The 24682-nt window shown below is 49.9% G+C and overlaps 1 protein-coding gene across 4 annotated transcripts in view; it reads left to right on the plus strand.

Moving 5' to 3' along the window:
- The window catches only part of EVL (Enah/Vasp-like), a 149169-nt gene that overhangs the window by 86236 nt on the left and 38251 nt on the right, over nt 1-24682 (plus strand). For 2 of the 4 annotated variants that reach the window (XM_070357961.1, XM_070357963.1), the window contains exons 1-3: nt 7584-7672; nt 11326-11494; nt 23045-23222. In XM_070357961.1, coding sequence (XP_070214062.1) covers nt 7599-7672; nt 11326-11494; nt 23045-23222 — 421 coding nt within the window. In that variant the 5' untranslated portion in view covers nt 7584-7598. Of the gene's footprint in view, nt 1-7583; nt 7673-11325; nt 11495-23044; nt 23223-24682 lie in introns of those variants that run through there. The other 2 variants (XM_070357964.1, XM_070357962.1) reach the window with 1 other exon arrangement.

Consider the following 24682-nt stretch of genomic DNA (forward strand, 5'->3'; position numbering starts at 1 on the left):
GTCCTGCCCTGGTAGTTGTGAGCTACTCTTTCCGAAGTTGAGATTGGGACTCAGATGTGATTCTCCCCTGCCCTGCGACCCCATGAAGGACTGGATCGTGAGACAGAGCTTTATCCTCTGGGATTTGGGGCACTGAACTTCATCGACTCATGGCAGCCTGACGTCTCAGCATAAATTATACTCCTTCCCCTTTAAACATTCCTTCTCAGTTCCCAGGCTGCTGTTTCACCAGTGTTCTTGTTTGATTCTTTCAACCATGTCGGGTGGTCAGCTCGGGAAGGGTCATCACTGCTGTTCAGGGGGCAAGGAGGCCTGGCCTCTGACCAGCCTTGGAGCTTTGCTCAGGGCCGCGCAGCTGGTTGAGGAGGCCCAGGAGGGAGAGCCTACCCAGCACAGCACAGCCGTGTCGGGAGGTTCTCCCGGGACACCGAGCGGGCTCTCTGAAGGCGGCCTGCGGGGAGTTATGACGGGGACAGTACAGTAAAGGGGCCCCTCCAGTGATCCTGGTCAGCAGGAGGGCTTTGGCCATCACAGCATACCCCACCCTACCCTGGCAGGGCCTCAGCCAGGCTGCCAGAGCCCCTTCCTCCAGGCCCAGTGGCTCACAAAGCCCAGGGGCGCAGTTGGCCTCTCCTGCTCCTTTGCAGCCGGTTTTCCTTTCCTCTAACATTTCCTTAGTTGGCTGCACTGGGTCTTAGCTGCAGCATTCAGGATCTACAGTCTTCGTTGCAGCATGTGGAATCTTTAGTTGAGCCATGTAGAATCTAGTTCCCTGACCAGGGATTGAACCCAGGCCCCCTGCGTTGAGAGTGCAGTCTTACACTGGACCATCAGGGAAGTCCCTGCAGCCAGTTTTGTATCGTTTTAGTCATTCCCCTGAGCTTTGCAGGATTTGTGGGTAGAGCTGTGGCAAACAAGACTTGTTTCTTTAAAGGCACGTCAGTGTCCACAGAGGGCAGGGACCAAAGTCATCATCAGCCGAAAGCTACACTGTGGGAAGCTCAGTGTATTCCATCCTATCTGCTGCTGATGGCAGAAAACAGTATCAGAAGGAAACGAGGAGGAAGCAGAGCCATTCTTAAAACCTTTAAAACCGTAGCAGTCTTGTAAGTCTCCATCTTCAAAGCAACTCGAGACCCTCCACCTGCGGTAGGTCACCCAGGGTACCGGAGCTTCAGGCACTTCAGCCTCTTCTTCAACCAGATTCACCCTCTTTTATCTTTTTTTAAGTATTCCTCCATGTTTCTTTAAGGGGGAAAAAAAGTTGTTGCTGGTGATAATACCTTGAAATCTGAAAACTACTGATTTAGTCCAGCTCTGAGGTGCACGGATGGGGAAACTGAGGCCCAGAGTCAGGGCAGAACTCCATGAGTGAGTGAGTGGTCCAGCCAAACCGCAGGCCAGGTTTTCTGGCGCCCCCTCCCCGCCCTGCCCCAAGAGGCCGCCGGCCCTCAGGGTGTCAGCGGGGCTGCTCGTGCAGCAGGGCTGTGGAGCCCGGTCACTGAAGAGCGTCTTGAAACTTTGCTGTCGTGTTCTGATCAGAGCATCTCATGGGAGTGTGTTGTGTTCCCTGGGTGTCCTGAGGCAGGAAGTGCCTGAGAGCTGGTCTAGACTTTGACAGCTGAACCCTTAAAAGAGAAAGTAACAGCAGTGCACGGGCTCCAGTTCTCTACCAGGCGCTGTGCTCACTGTGTGATCTGATGTATGTTGCATTTAACCTCCTCTGTGGTTTCCGCTGCTGTTCCATCTCGCTGGTAAGGACAGGGGTCAGCAGAGTCAGCTTACCAGCTCCAGGGCACACTATTGGGAGAGTTGGGGTCCAAAGTCAGCTCTCTTGTGTTTTCAAAAGCTAAGCTCATCTGTAACTTCTCAAAGGAACTTGCCCAGAATTACAGTTTGAATCAAGGCTACTAGTCTCTGTTACTCTGTGTAGTCTCCATTTTCCCACTGTTAATACCACGGAGGCAGGAGGCCTCCTCAGCCCTCCTATAGTGCCCACGTTTCTGTCTGTCAGTCATCCTTCCTTCGCCCCCTCCCCTCCCAGCCTAGAGCTGTTCAGGCACAGGGTCTCCGCCTGCCCATGTGCCCCGGGGATGACGCACACTCACTCAGGTGTGAACCTGAGCCGGTGATCAGGGGGTCAGCTGGGCTCAGCCTGGTCTCGTTGCCAGGCTTTAAGCTTACCCTCGGAGATGCATGTACTGCCTGGTCCTTGGCCCGGCCAGATCCCCTCAGAGGCCCCCGAGCCGTGTTGACCCCTGCTCCCCTTCCGCACAGACTCGGGGACACAGGTGTACATTGGAATTGGAAAGTGTGTGAGGTTGGAGCCGCCCTTGTGTCTACCTGGCCTGTCAGCTGGGTGGCCTCGAGAGGAAGAGTGGGAAGGCTTGAGACGGCCTCAGGCTGAGGGTGTCAGACTCTCAACAGTTGGTCTGAGTGTTTGTTCCGGATTCCACCAGGCTTCCCAGAGAAGCGGGGCCAGCTGTCCAGGCATCTGGGACACTGGCGTCGGAGTGAGGAGAAGCTGGCAGTCTTGACCGCACGTGACCTGGCAGTCTGGCCCTCCCGACCAGCTTGGATGGAAGAAAGGACGTTTGGGCTTGACACTGAGTTTATTCTTCATTTACCAAAGCCTTTCTTTAATCGGCACACTCACAAAACGGGGCCGTAGTCGCCATTTGAGATTCTGCGTCTTGCTCAGTGATGCCTGATTAGTGTTTTCATTCCTGTGGTGCAGCAGTTCCTGAAATGTGCTCAGAAGACCTACCCTCTTAGGGCTCTGAGTCAAAACTTATTGGTAATAATACTGAGACATTATTCTCCTTTTCAGTCTCGTCTCATGAGTGCACAGTGGAATTTTCCAGAGGCTCTATGACATGTGTTGACATTGTCACTGGGACAGCCAAGGAAATGTGTGCTTGCGTTTTTTAAAATTCTTCGTTTTAATTTCAGATACGATAAATATAGATAGACTTAATCTCCGTAAACGGAAGCTTTCTGGCTCCCTCAGTAATTTTTTAAAACTTACTTTATTGAAGTGCAGTTGATTCACAACGTTGTGTTAATTTCTGCTACACAGAAAAGTGATTACACGTGTATATACCTTCTTTTTCATCTTCTTTTCCATTGTGGTTCATCACGGGATACTGAGTACGGCTCCCTGTGCTACGCAGCAGGGCCTTGTCTGTCCATTCTACAGGAGTTTTCCTCTGCTCATCCCAGACCACAGTCCTCCCCGCCCCGGCCCCCACTGGCAAGCCCAAGTCTGTTCTGTGTCTGTGAGTCTGTTTCCACGTCCTGGATAAGTGCGCTTGTGTCATAGTTTAGATTCCGCATATAAGTGGTATCGTACGGTATTTGTCTCTCATGATCATCTCTCGGTGCATCTGCTGTTGCTGCTAAGTCGCTTCAGTCGTGTCTGACTCTGTGCGACCCCATAGACGGCAGCCCACCAGGCTCCCCCATCCATGGGATTCTCCAGGCAAGAACACTGGAGTGGGTTGCCATTTCCTTCTCCAGTGCATGAAAGTGAAAAGTGAAAGTGAAGTCGCTCAGTCGTGTCCGACTCTTAGCGACCACATGGACTGCAGCCTACCAGGCTCCTCCGCCCATGGGATTTTCCAGGCAAGAGCACTGGAGTGGGTCGCCAGTGCCTTCTCCGCTAGGTTCATCTATGTTGCTGTAGATGACATGATTTCTTCTTTTGTATGGCTCAGTAATACTCCGCCATATGTATGTACCGCATCTTCTTTATCCACTCCTCTGTTGGTGGATATGCAGGGTGTTTCCATGTCTTGGCTATTGTGAGTAGTGCTGCTCTGAACAGAGGGGTGCATGTATCTTTTTTAATTATAGTTTTTTCCGGATGTCTGCCCAGGAGTGGGATTGCTGGGTCATATAGCAACTTTGTTTTTAGTTTTTTGAGAAATTCCCATACTGTTCTCCATAGTGGCTGCACCAATTTATGTTCCCATCAGCAGTGTAGGAGGGTTCTGTTTTCTCCACACCCTCTCCAGCATTTGTTTATAGACTTTTTAATGATGGCCATTCTGATACCTCACTGTAGTTTTGATTTGCATTTCTGTAATAATTAGCTAGCATCTTCAAATATTTATATGGGTGTAAAGGGGCCGTGAGACCGAAATACATTTGAGGACCACTTCTGTAAAATGGTTATATGACTGAACTACAAAAAGCAAGCAAGAATCTAGCCTGGCGGCTCCCACTGGCCGAGGGGAGGACACTGGGGTGCAGGGGCTCTTGAGCTCAGCAGCTTTCCGAGGTGACACCGCAGTTCCTGGGCCGAGACGGGTGGCGGCACCACGGGAGCCCACGTCTGCTTCTCAGAGTCATCGACTGTTTCAGAATGAACATTTTAAGTTTAGAACAAAACATCAAATCTGTTTCAGGTCCATTCCCATTAAGAGAAAAAAGGTCGCCCTAGAGGGGATTTACTTGTTACCAAGGGATATGTCCCTTCCCACTGGGAAGATCTGGCATCTGCTCCGGTCATCAAGTTTGTGTCTCAGACATAAGGCAGCTGAGTGTGCTTCCTGCTGTGGTGCGATAGAACGGCTACCTACTCCCACCTGTTACGTTGTGTTCTTCCTGTTCACCCCGCTCACCTCTGCACTCCTGGAGCGCGGTGGGCCATGCGCCTCCCCTTCAGGACGCAGACCACGGCTCTGTTCAGACATCCAGTTTCTAATTACCAGGTGTGGGCATATATTTGATGCATAGTCAGTACTCAGAAAAAGGGGTGTTCTCTTGGTTTATTTGTGAGATTGATGCAGGAAGAGAAAGCAGTAGTGACCCAGTCCCTACCCCTCACCTCCACCAAAGAATCCCTAGAGGGGCTGAGAAATATGATAACTGGCAAAACTAGGTACACCCAAAAGCAAGCATTTATGCAAAGATTATAATTGAGCAGTCACTAGGTCCCAGTCACTGGGGCTCCAGAGATGAACGATATTTTTAAAACACAAAAAACCTGCCTTGTGGAAAACAGAAAATCGACAGACCTTCAGGACAGTGGCAGTGAGTGGGATAGGGATTTCTGGAGGCAGTAGCACGGACCTGAGCTGAAACGGTGGGATGCAAACCGTGTGTAGGGGAGAGAGATGGTCCCGGATGAGGGAGGTGCTGGCTTAAGCAGACAGCACATCGGCATGAGGCGAGACCTGGGGTAGCCTGGAGAGTCACCCTGAGCATCCTGGCAGCATGTGGGCCGTCGGGTCCTGCCTGTGACCCAAGCCCCCGGGTGGAGGCTCACCTGCCAGAGGCTCGGGCCGTGCTGCAGGGGCGTCCCCCACGCTGGGCCTCTGAGCCCTGCTGTGCCCACGTGCCCTCCCGTGTCACCTCCTGAGAGGGCAATGCCGCAGCCCCACTGAATAGCCTCTGGGTGACCTTTCTTCACACCACCTGCTGTACCTGCCACTGTTGTGCAGGTCTGTCTTCCCAGGTATCGTATTTCTCAGCTTGATGGAAGAGAAAACGAGAGCTGGAGGTAGCAGCTGGGAGTCGGGAGTGGGTGCCAGCTCCTATCGGCTTACAGCAGCCAGGCTCAGGCTCAGCGTGTTTTCAGGGGAGAGGGAGAGGGCCCTCCTGGTTGTCTAACCACTTCCCCCGCTGTGCCTGGGACTGTCCTGGTCTTAGCGCTGAGCGACCTGCCCCACCTCCCAGGAAGCCCCTCAGTCCCCAGCAAAGCCGGGTTGTCGGTCCTACTGGGACAACATGGTCAGCCTCGGGACAGTGTGAGGACATGTTCCATCTGGAAGGAGCGGACCCGCTGGGTCGGGCTAAGCAGGGCCGGCAGGGAGGGTGAGGCGTGACCGGACCCGAGTGCGCTCCTAGGGGACCCGGGGGGCAGCGCGCGCCTTCCCAGAGCAGCGGATCTCTCCCCCGCCGGCCTCCAGGGAGCCTCACTCTGCAGCAGGCCCTCCTCAGCCTTGCGGTTTCCTGACTCGAGATCCCAGGCCGCAGTGAGACCCACAGCACTGATGGTAATCTGCGACAGATGCTTCTGTTTGGCAGTTACTCACTGCCTCTCTGAGAATACACAGAGTAGGGTTGTAGGCGGAGTGTTCCCACGGGCACACGACCATGAGTGTACTCGTGCACAGTTAGAACAGTGTGCAGCACACAAGGGACCCCTTTAAAAGGGGAAAGCCCCCCGCCAAGGGGCTCGTCATCTAGTGGGGCAGACGGGCGCTTAACGCAGGCGCTGAGAAGCAGGACGGACGGGTGAGAGCCCTGCTGAGAGGCAGAGATGAGCCCAGTGCCGAGGGGCCGGTTCTTCCAGGTCCAAGTGCTGGACTCTGTCAGGCTCAACCCTGGGCTTGGCTTTCCGGCAAGCCTCTTGGGGTTGGCCTTACTGCTGTCTGTTCCCTTCTTGGTTAGCATCATTTTACTCGAATTTTAGGGCTTCCTTGGTGGTGCAGTGGTAAAGAATCCACCTGCCAGTGCAGGAGACCCAGGAGACACAGGTTCGATCCTTGGATCAGAAAGACCCTCTGGAAGAGGAAGTGGCAACCCACTCCAGTATTCTTGCCGGGAAAATCCAGTGGACAGAGGAGTCTGGCGGGATACAGTCCATGGGATCACAGAGTCGGACGCAACACACACCCTAACTTTAAGACATCATCCTCTGTCCTTCAAATTGTTGTAGTAAATGCCTGGAAAGGCCCTGAAAGGTGTCTGTAGAGTGGAAAGGATTCCATGTTGACTGCACAGGAAAGAGTGTGGCTGGGATGGGGTGTCGCTGCCAGCCCACGCGGGGTCCAGAGGGCTCATTCCCGGTCAAGCAGGGAGTGGTGGGGCAGGGGTCCACCGACTGGTGCACGTGGAAGCTATGCTTTACCACAGCGCCACCAGGGAGGCCCCATCTACCAAATTAACTTTCCTCAAAAAAACTGATTTGGGCAAGTGAAGTGTCTGGTGCCTGGGAAATGTGTGTGTAGCACAGAGGTTCATATTCACAAGTGGAGCTGTTAAAAGACAGTGAATGTATGGTGCTCGGAGACAGTGTGTAGGCTGAGTAGTAATCAAGAATTATTAAGAAAAAAATGTATAACTAGATATGGTGATGGATAATAGCAGGACTTACTGTGGTGGTCATTTTGCAATATAAACAAATAGTGAAACATTTCGTACACCTAAAGCTAGTATGATGTTATATGGCAGTTGTATCTCAATAAAAATAATAAATAAAATGCTGACTCCTATAAAACAAAACAAAAATCCCAATGGGATAATAAGGTGTATCTTAAGTAAAGAAGTACTTCCTTGCATTTAGGTTTTGTTAATGGTAATAAAATAAGCAGAGACAGATAAACACTGGTCAAATGGGGGGAAATTAGGGATATTTGGCCATGCCGTGCAGCATGTGGGATCTTAGTTCCCTGACCAGAGATTGAACCTGCGCCCCTGCATTGGAAATGCAGAGTCTTAACCACTAGACGGCCAGGGAAGTCCAAAAAGAGGGATTTTTTTTTTTTTTTTTTTTTTAAAGCTACAAGTTAATTTTGAACCTGAAGTTCTAAAAAAAAGGGGGGGGGAGGAGCCTGTGACTATAATTACAACTCAAAAAATAGTGCTTGATGTTTCAGCATCTCCGAGGAGCAAGCACACCGGTGGATCCGTGCCTTATCATCTCCACTGAGCAGCCCCAGAGGTGTGTGTGGGGCTGCAGGGTTGGCTCCGCACGCAGCACACCGTCCTTGCCCCGCCATCACCCCCGCCTCTGCTGGCCTTCCCCGCCTAGAATCCCACATCCCCTTCCTGAACCTGCCTGGGGCTGACAGCTCTGCATCTTTAAACCCACACTGCAGTTTCTTCAGAAAGTCTCCCCGGCTCCCCCAAGCCCTCCAGGCCGAGAAGGTGTGTGATCATTCGTCGTCCTTCCTGAGTAGCTCTGAGGTCGCTGAGGGCAGCTCTGCATCGCTGAATGTGTCTTGACTCCTCACTGGCATCTGTGCTTGTCAGATGAAGACAAGAGGGTCATGCAATAGTGGGACCCAGACCCCGAGAGAGCATGTGACCAGGAGGACTCCCTAGGGTAGAGTGGGGTGGCTTTGTCATGTGAACAATGGATACCAGAGCCAAGACGTCCATTCAACTTGTCCACTGGTTCAGACAGAACTGTTGGAACACCTTTGCACCTCTGGAGGGTGTGGAGTGGACTGTCCCTCAGGACAAGGACAGCTCAAGCTGCTCTGCAGCAAAACGGGCTGGTTTATAGAGCAGGGAGTCCCTGTAGCTGGCAACTCCATCAGAGGCTCAGTGGGCGCTAGGGCTGCTTTAGAAGATGGGTCGTGTTATGCGGGAGAGAGTGGGGTCCTCTCCACAGCTCTCTTCACAGGGGCTGGTCATCAGGCCCTGCTCCGTGCCAGGGTCCTGAGACTGCAGAGAACGAGACCTACGTGTTCCTGCCCACGGGGAGCCTGCACCATGCAGGCTGTGTCTCTTTGGGTCTTCTAAGAGGCAGGCCCCAAGACCCTGAGGAAGGTTAGTTACCAGAGGTCAGTGAAGGATGGAGGGAGCAGAGAGGCCCACAGAGCCTCAGGCCACGAGACAGGTCTGCAGGGGGAGAGGGGCCAGGAAGAACTGAGGAGGAAGCATCTTGGATTCGGGCCTGGCTGAGGAGGAGGTTTCCCCTGGGGACGACCCCCGCCCCCACCACGGACCAGGTCGCCTTGTCACCATTTAGTCGTTGGCAGAGAACATGGCCTCTGTGCAGACGTAGTGGGTGTCCGGGGCAGCAGCTGGGACCCCTGGTGGAGCCAGGCTCTTTGCAGGTGAACTGAAGGGCGCTCCTCCACGGCCATCGCACAGGGTCTCCCCACATGCGTCCTTCCTGGTTGCTCCCCCAGGGGCGTCTCGGGGCTTTTGCGTCCCATGCCAGTGAGTGCCGCAGCTGGGGCTTCGGCTCAGATCCCCTGACTTGATCGCACCTGTGCCTTGCTAACCCCGTGCTGCGTCTCAGGGTCCCTCCCAGCTCCTGAGCCGGCATCCGCACGCACCTGCTCGCTCCCTTCCCCATGAGCCTGAGCGCAGCTGCAGCAGTGAGTGGCACACTTAGCCCCAACCCTGGCTAGTAGTTAGTTTACATCAGGGGGACTCTGACTTGACCTGGACCAAGGTCTGCTGATTCTGTGTACAGTTCACTCTGATTCCTAGCAGACTTCTTGAGGACAGGGCCCCAACAGCTCAGCCAGGGGAGCAGCAACTTGCTGCTGCTAAGTCGCTTCAGTTGTGTCCGACTCTGTGTGACCCCATAGATGGCAGCCCACTAGACTCCTCTGTCCCTGGGATTCTCCAGGCAAGAATAACTTGCTAATATTCTCCTAAAAGAGACACAGTTTCAGGCTCCAGAACTCAGAGAAGGCAGAGCATAGTGCTGTGTTTGGCTTTCTTTTAAAAAAAAAAAAAAAATTATTTTTAGGTGTGTATTTGGCTGTGCTGGGTCTTAGTTGTAGCATGTGGGATCTAGTTCCCTGACCAGGGATCAGACCTGGGCCCCCTGCATTGGAAGCGCAGACAGAGTATTCGCCACTGGGCACCCAGAGAAGTCCCTGGTTATCCCTTTGTTTTGCTTTCTTCTCCCTGCCAATATGAGATGGCCGTCTTCTGGGAAAACCCCTGCCTGTTTGGTTCATCACTGACTTCCCCTTATTTGTTTGTTGAATGAATAATGAATCATGAAAAAAAAAGTATAGCAGGATCGCAGAGTAAAACCCATGTCATACACTCCCAACACACATGAGCACAGATAGCCCTCGACACAGGCTGGGGCAGCTGGCGTCAGGTGGACCCATCTCCCGCTCCCCAGGGCAGAGCTGAGGGTGCAGCAGCGCGATCGAGATGGCGAGGAGGAGGTATTTGGGGCTGGGGGTCTGGACGCGAAGTCCTTGGCTAGACTTCTGTGGAGCACACGGAGAGACCATGAAACGTGCGGTGAGGCAGCATGTACGCATGGGTGTCTGTGCACCTGCCCGGATTACCGTTAACATAATCGTAGTCTGCACGTGGTCCTCCGCCTTCTAGGAGTCTTAGGGGAGCGGGTCCCGGGGAGGCTCAGGCACCAACTGCTGAGACCAAGCTGAGGCTGTTCCAGGTCGCTGAGGGCCAGTCGCATAAAACCACAAGTTTGCCTCCTGGTGACCACTGGGAGGGGGGTGAAGGAACCTCCTCGAGTGCTCGGTTTCCCTGCCCCTTAAATATGGTGATGGGACTGACTGTGTCCTGCCTGCTCAGTCTCCTCATGACCATGGCCGCCGCACACACTTTCACTTCCTCAGACACCAGCCCTGACCTGCTGGGCTTCACTTTCCACTCCGGATTCATGAGTTGCATTCCACCAGCCTCCCTTCCCACTAGCAGCCGCTCCCCACCGCTGCTGGTGTGCCTTCCTGTACAGCCAGGTCTCACCTTCTGATCTAGGCCTTCTAACAGACTAGAGACTGAGAGCGTGGATGTTCAAGGTGAGGAAGGTGAAGAGGTGGCAGACCCGGGGAGGCTGGCCCCGAACTGGTGGCAGGCGTGGTAGGGCGCTGACTTCCCTGATGGCTGTCTTCTCTCTCCAGGCGCTTCTTTCGCTTTTTCCCTGGTTTTCTGTCATATTCTGAGCAGGGGAAGTTGCTTGGAAATGTCTCCAGTGAACAGGGTGCAGCCATCTGCTTGTTTTGATTTCCATCACTCTGTTCTTTAGACACTCACCTAGTCATGTTACTGTCTGCATAGCTCGTGTGAAGCTACACTCTCGTAACATCACCAGTTGAGCATTTTGCCGGCTGTGGTGAAGAATGTTATCGATGTTGTGTACTCTAGAGGCAGACAGAACTGGTTGGAGACCCCAGATAAAATCACCCAATACCTGTGTGAATTTGTATAAATCTTCCCAAGTCTGCAAGCCATGCTTTTTCTCATCTACAGAATGGGGAGAAGTGGCTGCTTCCTAAGTTGTGAAGCTTAGGTGCTTTAGTGTGTTTTCTTATCTAACACTGTGCCTGAATGTTGTAGACAGCGCGTCATGGCTGAAATGCCTTTCTCCATTCAATCACTTTTCCCCTGAAGGCAGAGCTGTGAGTCTCTTCCACATACCTCAGTGGAAACGTTGACCCAGGAGCTCCTCTCCACTCCCCTGGTCTGTGAAGACTCAGAACCCATCACCTCACCCAGCAGCCCTTCCGTGGGAGTTGGACGCTCTGGCGACCAGGGAGTTCCTCTGTGTCAAGTGGCAGCTGGCCTCCGTTTCAGAAAAGGACGAAGCCAGCATCCATCCCTTGTGGCTGAGGCCAATGCTTAACGTTCTTTCTTGCTCTGCAGTGAACAGAGTATCTGCCAAGCCCGGGCTTCCGTGATGGTCTACGATGACACCAGTAAGAAATGGGTGCCAATCAAGCCTGGCCAGCAGGGCTTCAGCCGGATCAACATCTACCACAACACTGCCAGCAACACCTTCAGAGTCGTCGGAGTCAAGCTTCAGGATCAGCAGGTAAGTGCTGGAGGGACAGGCCATGCCCGCGAGCCTGCGCCACACACGCACACGTACGCACACACGTGACATGGTGGAGAGCGGTCAGAACAGCACGTCACGATTGAGAGGTCCAGGTTCAAAGTCCTGACTGCGTATTTTCGTACTCCAGGGTGTAAGACCCTGAGCACACTGTCTTGTGAGCTTCACTTTTTACATCTGTCTTGTAGAGACAGTAGTCCACACTGTGCCTCCCTCATCGTGTTGTATCACATCAGAATAGAAACAAAACGATAGATGGGAAACAGTTTTAAAAATGGACAAATGTGTTAGTATTATTCTCTGCCTTGTTATTGTTCAGTTGCTAAGTCATGTCCGACTCTTTGCGACCCCGTGGACTGCAGCCTGCCAGGGTCCTCTGTCCTCCACTATCTCCCAGAGTTTGTGCAAATTCATGTCCATTGAGTTGGTGATGCCATCCAACCATCTTATCCTCTGCCACCCTCTTCTCCTTTTGCCTTCAATCTTTCCCAGCATCAGGGTCTTTTCCAATGAGTCAGCTCTTCGCATCATGGGGCCACAGTATTGGATCTTCAGCTTCAACATCAGTCCTTCCAGTGCATAGTCAGGTTTGTAGCCAATAAAACAACAACATTTTCTGCCTGCGTACCTATAAATATTGGCTTGGCCAGAAAATTTGTTTGGATTTTTCTGTAACATCTTACAGAAAGATGTTAGGGAAAAACCCAAATGAACTTTTTGGCCAAACCAATACTACGACTGTGAAGAGTTTTGGTCCACCAACCCCCTGAGTCTTACTTTGAAAGGCAAGAAGGTACTTAAATCTTCAAGATGATTTGAAGATTCTGGGATCATTTATCTCCTTAGTAGTGCATGCTGGGCAGATCAGATGAGAGAGTTTGTGAATGTATCTGGTAAGTACCTGTGCAAATAAATACAAGGTAAGTCCACCTGTGCTGGGGTAGTTGTGTATTACAACTCGACAGAATGGTCTGACATGACATGGACTGAAGTACAGACAGACAAAGGGCTCGTGTGGCTTCACCACAGTGACTTTGGTCAGGGCTTCTGCTCTCTTCTTAGAGATTGACGAGGACATTTGCAGCAGCAAAATGAACAGATCTGTAGTTTAGCATTTATGAAAACCTCTGCCTTAAATAGCATCTTCTGGCAGCCCGTGTCGGTCAGTCCTTGGCTGAGCTGAGCAGCAGGTTAGCTGCTATCTCTGCAAGAATCATCATGTTCGCAAATAGAAAAGAGAACAGAAACCAAGACTCTATTTTTAAAGTGTGTTGCCTGTTGAATGGGTTTCTGCTTTGGCCAGAACAGTCCGATTGAATTTCAGATTCTTGTGGCCGAAGAGCGGAGCCTCACTTCAGAACCCCTGGTCCGAGGGAGTCTGTCTGACCTGGAGCCCTGGCCACCTCCAGATCAATCTCTTTCCCTTGGGGTTGAGCCTTACTGGCAGGAAGGTTATTCTAGGAAGCTCCTAGAAGCTGTTTCCCTGTTCTTCAAGTTGATTGATTCTTGCCCTGCCTTTTAGAGGCACACCGCACCGTACGGTGCAGGGACATAGGACACTTTCAGCCCCAACTGCAGTGACAACCAAAGCATGTCACGTGTTTCCATAACACCTATGGGTGGGGGCCCACAAGGCAGTTCCACTCTGGTGCTCACTTTCGATATACAGCCGATAACCTCGTGCAGTTCCTGAATCACAGTGGGTGTTCCCTAAGTGGTTGTTGCTTTTATTAGGACAAGTTTTCCATTCCCTTCATGCCTCTTGGTTGCCCTGCAGGGCACACTAGGAAGGTACCATGGTGTGTGGGAAGGGCTTGGGACTGGAGAACCAGATTCCCTGAAACCAGCATAAACCTTGTTCTCAGGAGCCTCAGCCTCCTTCAGAGGAAAGCACATATTGGGGTTCATTTGGGAGGAGGCCTTTCCTGCATCTGGGGGTGGGGGCAGGCAGGCAGCGATCTCCCAGGGAAATTCAGAGAGACTCAGTTGCCTTAGCAATCTTCTCGGCCTGACAGAGGAGTTACCAACACAGCCTTCCACTTGGAATTACACATTCAACAAATAGGCTCCTGGAACATGGTTGCAACTCTGCCTGGGTGGCTGGAGCATGTTAGTCAGAAACACAAAAGAGGGTCTCAATAAACCAAGGCATTAGAGAGAGTGGCAGGGGACCTGGTCTGTAATAACCTTTATGGACACAGGAGAAAAAGTTTATTTTCCTCAGGTCTGTTTTCCAGCCAATATGGATTACAAGGTCAAGCATCTTAAGAGAAACAGAGATTCCTGGTCTTATACCCAGATAGGGATATCTTATATGTTTAATGCGCTTTATGGCTCATGGAGCACTCTTCATGTCTATTATTTCATTCCCCCAATAACACCAAAAAGGATAAAGCTGTAAGAGTTCTCGTCCCTGTTTTTCTAAAATAGGTGGATGTAAAACCAGGTGACTGTGTGTGGGGAAAAGGACTGGTGAGACAGTATCCTTAGCCACGGTCTAACCTGAATCTCAAATTGAGGGGAAGAAATCAAAAGATACTTGGTTGAGGATGATATTTCATTATGTCCACTGGAAGTGTTAACTACCAAATGTAGTTCTCAGGCTACGTTAATAGAAGTAGAGGTGCGGACGGAGGGAGCTTATAGTCCTGCTCTGCTCCACCATGAACTGGTGTTACTTCACCATGAACGTCAGGACCAGATCTGAGTGCCACATGGCGTCTGTAATGAGGACAGCACCCAAAGCGGTGAGAAGTCTGAAAGCAGCTCTAATATGTGGAGCAGTTAAAGAAGCAGCAAGAGATACATACGTGGAGAGAAAAAGTGAAGGGGCGTGAGCACAGTTTTCAGATCTCTGAAGGGCTCCTTCTCCGTGTGGAAGGGAAATCTTACTTTTTCTGTGAAGCCCGGAGAACAGAACTAGGAATACTGCATGGATACTACAATCAAGAAGATTTAAACTCCATAAAAGAAAGAACTGTTTTACGAGGATCCTATGGACGACTGTGTTGCTTTGTGAGCCCACGAGCCAGCTGGCCATTTGGTAAGCGTCCTGGGAAGGACATCCTGTCTCTGAGTAGAGGTTTGGATGTGTGAGACCTCACGTGAGGCCTTGGCCAGCCTGTAGACCCTGCAGGTTTCAGACCCAGATGAGCTCGTGGGTTAGGAAGACTGTTGCCCACCATCAGCTTCTTTCTCTGTAAAGGACTCTTGACTGTTCTTGCTCAGAGGCCTCAGAAACACGTTAGACAGTATTTGGAGTTGCAAGGCCTTCTTTGAAGAGGACAGGAAATCACTCCCACTTGTTGCTGCACTCCTCAAAATAAAACATGTGCAAATGTAATTGTGGACTCTGACACACACACACAAAGTGACCTTTTAAAATAAGTTTAACCTTCAGTACTTGTCTAGATTAGTCCTGCCAAAGCTTGGAGAATTCGTTTTAAAATAAAGCATGTAAGGACACAGGTTGAAACGTAACAGAGAGAAGCAACACAAACCTTACAGACACTGACCAAGGAAAACGGTGTGACTGTATTAATATCACACGCATAGGCTTCAAGGCAGGAAGTGTTGCTGAAGATAAAGGGCCTATTTAATGATAAAAAGCATCAATTGAAAAAAATATAACAATCTTTAATCTGTAGGCTCTAATATGTCTTCAAAATATATAAAGCAAAAATGGGCAGTTCTAAAGGAAGAAATAGAAGAATCCAAAAGCCATGTTGGCGATTCTGATGACACCTGCAAGAAACTGAATAAGAGACATAGAAAATTTGAAGAGCGTGATTGACCAACTTGACCTAATTTACATTTATGGAAACTGTAAGCAGTCCCAGTAGAATATACAGTCTCTTCAAGTGCACATTGAGCATTAACCAAAATAGACTACATTCTAGGCCACAACGCCAATCTCAACACGTGTAATAGGATTAAAATCATACAGAGGTTTTCTTTGATCACAGAGGAACTAAACAGTATACTATTAAATAATCCATGATACCAAAAGAAAAAAGAATTCACAATATAAATTACCAAGTATTTTGGACAGAACAATAGTGAAACTGCAATGTAGCAAAATTTGTGGGATGAAAAGCATATAGGGAAATGTATAGTTAGAAATCAGAGAAGGCAATGGCACCCCGCTCCAGTACTCTTGCCTGGAAAATCCCATGGATGGAGGAGCCTGGTAGGCTGCAGTCCATGGGGTCGCTAAGAGTCAGACACGACTGAGCGGCTTCACTTTCACTTTTCACTTTCATGCACTGGAGAAGGAAATGGCAACCCACTCCAGTGTTCTTGCCTTGAGAATCCCAGGGACGGGGGAGCGTTATGGGCTGCCGTCTCTGGGGTTGCACAGAGTCGGACATGACTGAAGCGACTTAGCAGCAGCAGCATAGTTAGAAATTCGAATTTTGGAAAAAGAATGAAAAGTCAGTGACCCAAGCTTCTATCTCAAGAAGCTAGGGGAAAAAAAACAAACCAGCAAAAATAGAAGGAAAAATTAAAACCTAAAATTTAATGAAATAGAAAGCAGATACACAATAGAGAAAAAGCAAAATATTTTTGTTGTTTTTTAAAGAGTCTAGGTAGACCTCCATGTATATGGTCACATGATTTATGACAAAGGTACCATTGTACTTCGTGGGCTAAAGATGGTCTTTTCAATGGATGACACCAGAACAATCAGATATCAATAAAAAAAAAAAAAAGAAAACTTTACCCCATCTCATGCTACACCCCCAAATTAATTCGAGGTCAACCTAAATATGAAAAGTGAATCAGTAAAGTATCTACAAGAAGATTCATGAAAATATCTTCATCATATTGAGGGGAAAATACAGGAAAGCATCTTTATAACCTGGAACAGGACACAAAAAACATTAACTGTAAAAAAAAAAAAAAATGAATTTGGACTTCTTTAAAGTTAAGGAGTTTTCTTTATTAAAAGGCACCATTAAAAGAGGGCAGACTAGGAGAAGGGGTATGTGTGTGTGTGTATGAATGTGACAAAGGACTAATGAAGAATATATACAGAACTCCTACAACCGAAAATGAAAAAGGCAGACAGCCTCTTAAAAATGAGCAAAAAGACTTGAACAAGAGTTTCACAAAAGGAAAAAAACAACAGTGGAAACAAGACACGGCAGACGAGCCCATGGGAGTTGCTCTGCGTCACTGTTCATCAGGGAGACGCGAGTGAAAACCGCCGAGTACTTACACACACCACGCAGACTGAAGTGTAAAGGCTGAAGCTGAACGGGTGCCACCTGTGCTGAGGATGCAGGGCAGCTGGAGTTCCCATTCGTGCTGGCAGAGGTGTCAGTCAGTACAGCCTCTTTGAAGAACGGTTTGCCAAATCCTAGCAAAACTCAGTATACACCTACCCTATAACCTACTCTTGGGTAACATACCCAAGAGAAATGAGCACCTGTGTGCACTAAAAGACCTATGTGAAAATACTCACAGCAGTTTTACTCCTAATAGCCAACAGCTGGAAATGATGGGCAAGTCCATCAACAGGAGAATGGATAAGTTATTTATGGTATATCAAAAAAGAGAATGTTATTAGCAGTCAAAAAAACCTGAATTCTTACTGATGCGGTGACACAGGTGAATTTCATAGATACCACATGGAATGAAAGACCATCGAGAAAAAGTGTGTGCTGTATGAATCCACTTCTGTGTCGTTCCAGAACAGGAGAAAGTAGCTGATGGTGGCACTCAGAAGTGTGGGCATCTCTGGGGAGGAGTGTGTGAAATGAAGCTGATCCACACCCCTAAGTGGCCTTGCAGTAACGTGCGTGCTGTAAGCTGGTAAACAAAGGGATGGAACCACTCTAGGCACAGAGCGTTCTAAGCGTCAGCCCCGAGACCTGTCCGTCAGTTAGTGAACACTGACCAGCTCGCGGCAGACGGTCAAGTGCCGTGTCGGCTGTGTGTCATCACACGTATGTCCAAAACACATTGCGTGGACTCTCCTTTCTTAGAAGGCAGTTGGGATGTTTCAGAATAGATGTTTTCAAATAGAAAATACCAGATGTTTCAATGACCATGTCCATTGATCCAGAAGTTCTGCTTATAGGAATGTTCACACTGATATATCCACAAGGATATTCAGTCCAGCATAATTTATAATATTTTCATTTTATATATGAAGAAGGTAATGTCAGTAACTTTTCCAAGGTTATTCAACTGCAAAGTAATAAAGCCAGCATCCTGAGCCATTTGACTCAAAACCCGCTGCCTAGTAATTGTACCTACTATGGTAGTTGTATTCAAAACAACCCCCTGTGGGCTGTGTTTGGCTAGCAGATATGTAACTAGGTGAGCAGCCTTTAGACTCTATGCTCTAGGTGTAAGGGCCTCCCTTGTGTCTTAGACGGTGAAGGATCTGCCTGCAATACAGGAGACCCGGATTCGATCCCTGACTTGAGAACATCCCTGGAGAAGAGAATGGCTACCTTCTCTAGTATTCTTGCCTGGAGACTTCCATAGACAGAGGAGGCTGGCAGGCTATGGTCCTGGGTTGCAAAGAGCCGGTCACGATTGAGTGACTATCACTTCACTTTACTTCCAGGAATAGATGGGACAGAGTTGGCCACCCAAGAGCTGCAGAGGAGAGGCCAGCCATATGCCTCAGAGAACCCTTAGAACTTCTAGAATGGCTTTATCACTCTCTCCCAGTCTAATATTGAAAGTCTCTAAAAATAGAGCATTGGTTCCTAAGGCTTTAGGAGGTTAGAGCTAAGACCAAAGAAGGAATTATAGGAAGAAAGATTTCAACTCATGATGCTGGCAATCAGAAGCAGCACAGTCCTAGGTTACAAGCTTGGCTTCTAAATTCAGTTCTCCTGTTATGTACCATGTAATTCGGACAAGTCACTTATTCTCCCTGGGCCTCAGTTTTCCTGCCTGTAAAAAGGGAGGATTGAATTAAATACAAGCTGGAATCAAGATTGCCAGGAGAAATACCAATAATCTCAGACATGCAGATGACACCACCCTTATGGCAGAAAGTGAAGAAGAACTAAAGAGCCTATTGATGAAAGTGAAAGAAGAGTGAAAAAGTTGGCTTAAAGCTCAACATTCAAAAAAACTAAGATCGTGGCATCCAGTCCCATCACTTCATGGCAAATAGATGAGGAAACAGTGGCTGACTTTAATTTTCTGGGCTCCAAAATCACTGCAGATGGTGATTGCAGCCATGAAATTAAAAGACACTTGCTCCTTGCAAGTTATGACCAACCTAGACAGCATATTAAGAAGCAGAGACATTACTTTGTCAACAAAGGTCCATCTAGTCAAGGCTATGGTTTTCCAGTAGTCATGTATGGGTGTGAGGGTTGGACTGTAAAGAAAGGTGAGGACCGAAGAACTGATGCTTTTGAACTTTGGTGTTGGAGAAGCCTCTTGAGAGCCCCTTGGACTGCAAGGAGATCCAACCAATCCTTCCAAAAGGAGATCAGTCCTGGGTGTTCATTGGAAGAACTGATGCTGAAGCTGAAACTCCAATACTTTGGCCACCTGATGCGGAGAGCTGACTCATTTGAAAAGACCCTGATGCTGGGAAAGATTGAAGGCAAGAGGAGAAGGGGACGACAGGATGAGATGGTTGGATGGCATCACCAACTCAAGGGACATGGGTTTGGGTGGACTCCGGGAGTTGGTGATGGACAGGGAGGCCTGGCGTACTGCGATTCGTGGGGTTGCAAAGAGTCAGACACGATTGAGCGACTGAACTGAAGTGAATTAGATATTCTGTCTGGTCTCTGAGTTCCTTAAGCCAGTACTTTTGGCCACACTGTTCCTGTATTCCAGATAGGCATCCACCACCCCCAGTTCCCAATGCCACTAAGTTCCCCTCCAAGAACACAGCCAACCAGAGATTTCAAACCATAGGTTCTAAATCTCACTTCCCTACGTCCTCTCCTTGGGTGCCTGAAGAGTCTCATTTTTTATCTGCTTCAGTATCCCACAGCCATTCTTGATACGATGTGGTTTCCAGACCTCCTTCCATTTAGAACGTGGCCCTCTGTGTCCACTAACGGTGCAGCACCAAAGCCACTTGAACATAGGCTTTCTGGGTGGAAAGGAGAGGGTCTTATCTCCCTCATGCTGGCCACTGCCCTGCGACTATTGTGCCCTCTGAAGAGCCATGTTAACCACAAGTCACTGTGCTTCTTATCACGCGTGTAACCACAAAACCTCCAGCCCTTTTTCTGATGATCTAAAGCTGAACCCAGAGAGAGAACCACCCCAGGAACCTGGTATAGATGTTGGCCCACACTGCGCTGTCAGTGTGTAACAAGTAAGTTATGAAACAGTTGTGTTTCCGTAGCTAATTTAGTACATGTGCTTCTCTCGCACCCTCTCTTTCTTGCTCACTCTCTCTCTTCGCTGTAGGACAACCCAGCCTGCCTTCCACATGGCTTAGGCTTGGAGGAAAACGGTGTTGCCCAGTGTGCTCTGGCCTTGCTTTACCCAGCAGCGCAGCAGGGTGGGGCAGTAAACCTGAGCTCTCGTCTTAGCAGCCCAGCAGCGTGCAGGGTGTCCCTTCAGATCTCAGAATCTAACTGAGCCCACCTTCCTGACCAGAGGCAGGCTTCCCTTGTGGCTTAGCAGGTAAAGAATCCACCTGCAATTCGGGAGACCTGGGTTCGATCCCTGGGTTGGGAAGATCCCCTGGAGAAGGGAAAGGCTACCCACTCCGGTGTTCTGGCCTGGAGAACTCTGCAAAGAGCTGGGCACGACTGAGCGACAGTAGACTGAGCTGCCTCCAATTTCAGATCACAAAACCCTGGAGCCAGAAAGCCAGAGGAGAGCTGAGCACCCATGTCGTACCCTCCTAAGGCGGGATCTCCGACAGCAGGCTGTCCAGCCTCATCCAGATGCCACTTGCATGTTTCCGTCTCTAAGGACTGAATATTTCTCAGTTAACACTTGCTGGCAAATTGCTGTGTGGTAGCAGCTGTGTTAAGCGGCTTCATGTGCATAATTTCCCCCCCATTTCCTACCGCCCTCCTCTGGCAACCATCCATCTGTTCTCTGTATCCATGAGAACATACGAGATAGAGCATATGGTATTTGTCTTTCTCTGTCTGACTTCTTTTCCTTAGCGTAATGCCCTTGAGATCCATCCATGTTGTCATAAATGGCGTGGTTTCATTCTTTTCATGGCTAAATAATATTTCATCGTGTACACAGTATACCACAGTTTCCGTATCTATCCATACGTCAGTGGACGCTTGGATTATTCCGTATCTTGGCCATTTTTAAATGCTGCTCCTGTGAACGCGGGGCGTGTGTGTGTTGGACTTGGTGGTGGCGGTTTGGTCACTAAGTCGTGTCTGACTCCTGTGACTCCATGGATTGTAGCCGCCGGGCTCCTCTGTCCATGGCATTTCCCAGGTGAAAATAGTATTTTCGTTTTCTTGGGGTAAATACCCAAAAGCGAAATTGCAGGATCATGTGATAGTTCTGTTTTTAGCTTTTTGAGGAACCTCTGTACTGTTTTCTAATAGTGGCTATACCAATTTGCATTCCTACCAACAGTGCACAAGGGTTCCTTTTTCTCCACATCTTCGCCAACACTTCATTTCTTCTCTTTTAGGTAATAGCCACTCTGACGTGTGTGGGATGATGACCCCTTGTGGTTTGGTTTGTGTCTCCCTGGTCACTGCCAGTGTTTACCGTCTTTTTATGTATCTGTTAGCCGTATTGGTCCCTTATCAGATACATGATTTGCAATCACTTGGTCCCACTCAGCAGATTGCCTTCTCATTCTGTTGGTGGCGTCCTTTGCGTGTAGCTTTTTAGTTTGATATAGTCCCGCTTGTTTTGCTTTGCTTTTGTTGCTCTTGTTTTTGGTATCAGTTTCAAAAAAATCACCACCAAGACCTGTGTCAAGGAGCTTGGCACTTAGATTCTCTTCTAGGAGCTTTATGGTTTCAGATCACAAGAATATGGAGATTAAACAACATGCTGCTGAAGTGGATTGAAGGACAGATCAAGAGAGAGACTTTTAAATGCCTGGACACAAGCAGAAATGGGAGTATAACCTAACAGAACTTGTGAGATGCAGCAGAAGCAGTTCTCAATGGTACTGCTAAGCTCATAGCAGAAAGGCCTGCCTCAAGAAGCAAGGAAAGTCTCAAACAGCCTAACTACACGCAGGGCGCTGGGAAAAGATGACCAAAACAAGCCCAAAGTTTGTAGAATGAAGGAAGCGACGATGATTAGAGCAGAAATAGAGACTAAAAAGACAACAGAGAAGAGCAGTGAGACTAAGAACTGGTTCTTTGAAAAGATAAACAAAACTGACAAGCCTTTAGCCAGACTCACCAAAGAAAAGAGAGGACTCTGTGTTCAGGTTAGAACGTCCATACTTACTCAGAGCAATCAAGAGACTCAGTGCAATCCTTATCAGAATTCCAATGGCATTTTCCATAGGACCCACTCCAGTACTCTTGCCTGGAAAATCCCATGGACGGAGGGCCTGGTGGGCTGTAGTCCATGGGGTCGCTAAGAGTCGGACACGACTGAGTGACTTCACCTTCACTTTTCACTTTCATGCATCGGAGAAGGAAATGGCAACCCACTCCGGTGTTCTTGCCTGGAGAATCCCAGGGATGGGGGAGCCTCGTGGGCTGCCGTTTATGGGGTCGCACAGAGTCAAACATGACTGAAGTGACTTAGCAGCAGCAGCAGCAGGATAATACTACAGTTTGTACAGAACCACAAAAGACCCCCATGGCGAAAGCGATCTTGAGAAAGAACAACAAAGCTGGAGGCATCACACGCCCTCATTTCAAACTATATTACAAAACTGTAGTAATTTAAACAGCATGAGATTGTCATAAAAGCAGAAATCAGTGGAGCAGAATAGAGAACCCGGTCATAAACCCACACAGATATGGTTTATTAGTTTATGACAAAAGGAGTCAAGAACGTACAGCGGGGAAAGGGCATCCTGTTCAATAAACGGTGCTGAGGAAGCTGAACAGCCACATGGGAAAGAGTGAGGAGTCGTCCTTTAACAACCCTTTGGTTAACGCATTCTAGACTATGCAGAGAGCTACAGGAGCATAAATACGAATTAGGAAAGACTCGCCCTTAAGAATCTTTATATCTAGAAGTCTTGATGAGATATGTGTTACAGCGTGACCTCTGCAGTAACCCCATTAGGTAGGTCGAGCCAGGATGACTATCCCTGTTTCACAGTTGGAGAAACTGAGCCCCGGGGTGCTGCCTGGGGTGACAGGGCCAGGACCCCGGAAGCCAACTCCCAGCTCAGGCTGTGACCACACAGCTTTATCAGTTAAATGAAATAACTGGTTTTCAGACCCTCGCTGTTCTGCTGCTCGTGTTGAAGAGCTGCCTGGCCAAGCTACCCCTTCTTCTGATGCATCCACGTCCCCCTGTCCCCTGGTAGCCCCAGGGACACGGTGTCCTTGCCCTACAGCAGCTCTCTCCAGCTCACTTACCTTTTATTTATTTACATGTATTTCTCTCTCTTTTCCTTTTCAGGTTGTGATCAATTATTCAATCGTGAAAGGGCTGAAGTACAATCAGGCAACGCCAACCTTCCACCAGTGGCGAGATGCCCGCCAGGTCTACGGTTTAAACTTTGCAAGTAAGGAAGAGGCGACCACGTTCTCCAATGCCATGCTGTTTGCCCTGAACATCATGAATTCCCAGGAAGGCGGTAAGTGGGGCTTTGTCTGGCCTGGCGCCCAGACCCTCCCTCCCCTCCCTCCGCGCTCCCACGGCTCTGGCTTCCGGGGTGTCCTCGACTGCAGCTGTGCTGAGCTGACGTCTGGTGGATTTGCAGAGAAAACTGCTGCCTAACTCTAGATACGAAGCGCTGTTAACAGTTTGAACGAGAAGAGAGGCCTCGGCATCGCCCCTGCCCTTGGAGCGGGCGCTGGCTGTACTGTGTGCCCGAAACCTGGCGTCCAGGTGTGGCACCTTGGAGCGGGCGCTGGCTGTACTGTGTGCCCGAAACCGGGCCTCCAGGTGTGGCACCTTGGAGCGGGCGCTGGCTGTACTGTGTGCCCGAAACCGGGCCTCCAGGTGTGGCACCTTGGAGCGGGCGCTGGCTGTACTGTGTGCCCGAAACCGGGCGTCCAGGTGGGCACCTTGGAGCGGGCGCTGGCTGTACTGTGTGCCCGAAACCGGGCCTCCAGGTGTGGCACCTTGGAGCGGGCGCTGGCTGTACTGTGTGCCCGAAACCGGGCGTCCAGGTGGGCACCTTGGAGCGGGCGCTGGCTGTACTGTGTGCCCGAAACTGGGCGTCCAGGTGGGCACCTTTGTCGCCTGCTTTCCACATCCTCAGTGCGCATTTGGCAGAGTTTGGAGGGAACAAGCAAAACTGTATTCTTGAATTCAGTCATTCCTAAGCTTAACATAGTGTTACTGAACACTTGCTGTGTGTTGGAAACTGTCTGGGGCAAAACAGGTCAGAAGTGAATCGATGGAGCCTGTTGACTCACGGCATTTGGTATCCAAGAGAAGAAGGATGGACCTGTGAACCGCTAGAGATAACATGTTGCGATAGGGGCGTTAATAAGGTGTGAGCAGGGCAGGGGCTTCAGGAGCATGGAAAGGAAAAGAAGGGACTATCCAGCTGGACTTCGAGCGGTGGTGACATTTGAGCTGGAGTTTTGACAGGCAGGGAGCTAACGAGATGAGGGAGTGGGCATCCTAGGCAGAGGGAACGGCAGATACAAAGGCTCCTGGGCCTGAAAGCCCAGCCTGTGTGTGGAGGAGAGCGTGCAGTGTCTCTGGGGCCCGAGGTGCCAAAGGAAGGAGGCTGGATGTGAAGTTGGAAGGTGGCAGGGGTTGCACAAGGAGAGGCTTCAGCCAACCTGGGAGACTCGGGGTGTAGACAGCGGGGTGGGGGCGGAGAGAGGGGCCAACAGGAGCGTCTGCAGGGTGGGCAAAGCAGAGACGCAGAAACACATGTGGCTCTTCTGGGCGGTCTGCAGCGTCAGCTTCCGCGGGAGGACAGGGCCCTCCAGGGAGTCGGCGTCTTAGAGGCCAGCAACATCCTGCGCTTGGCTGGAGGACTCAGTGTCGGTGGGCATGGCAGTGTGGGGCTGGGCCCGGGGCACCCTGCTAGCCTTGAGTCCAGCACACGTCGCTTTGTTTTTCTGTGTCTGGGTT

This window comes from Bos mutus, chromosome 21 (assembly GCF_027580195.1).
Source record: "Bos mutus isolate GX-2022 chromosome 21, NWIPB_WYAK_1.1, whole genome shotgun sequence".
Classification (NCBI taxonomy): domain Eukaryota; kingdom Metazoa; phylum Chordata; class Mammalia; order Artiodactyla; family Bovidae; genus Bos; species Bos mutus.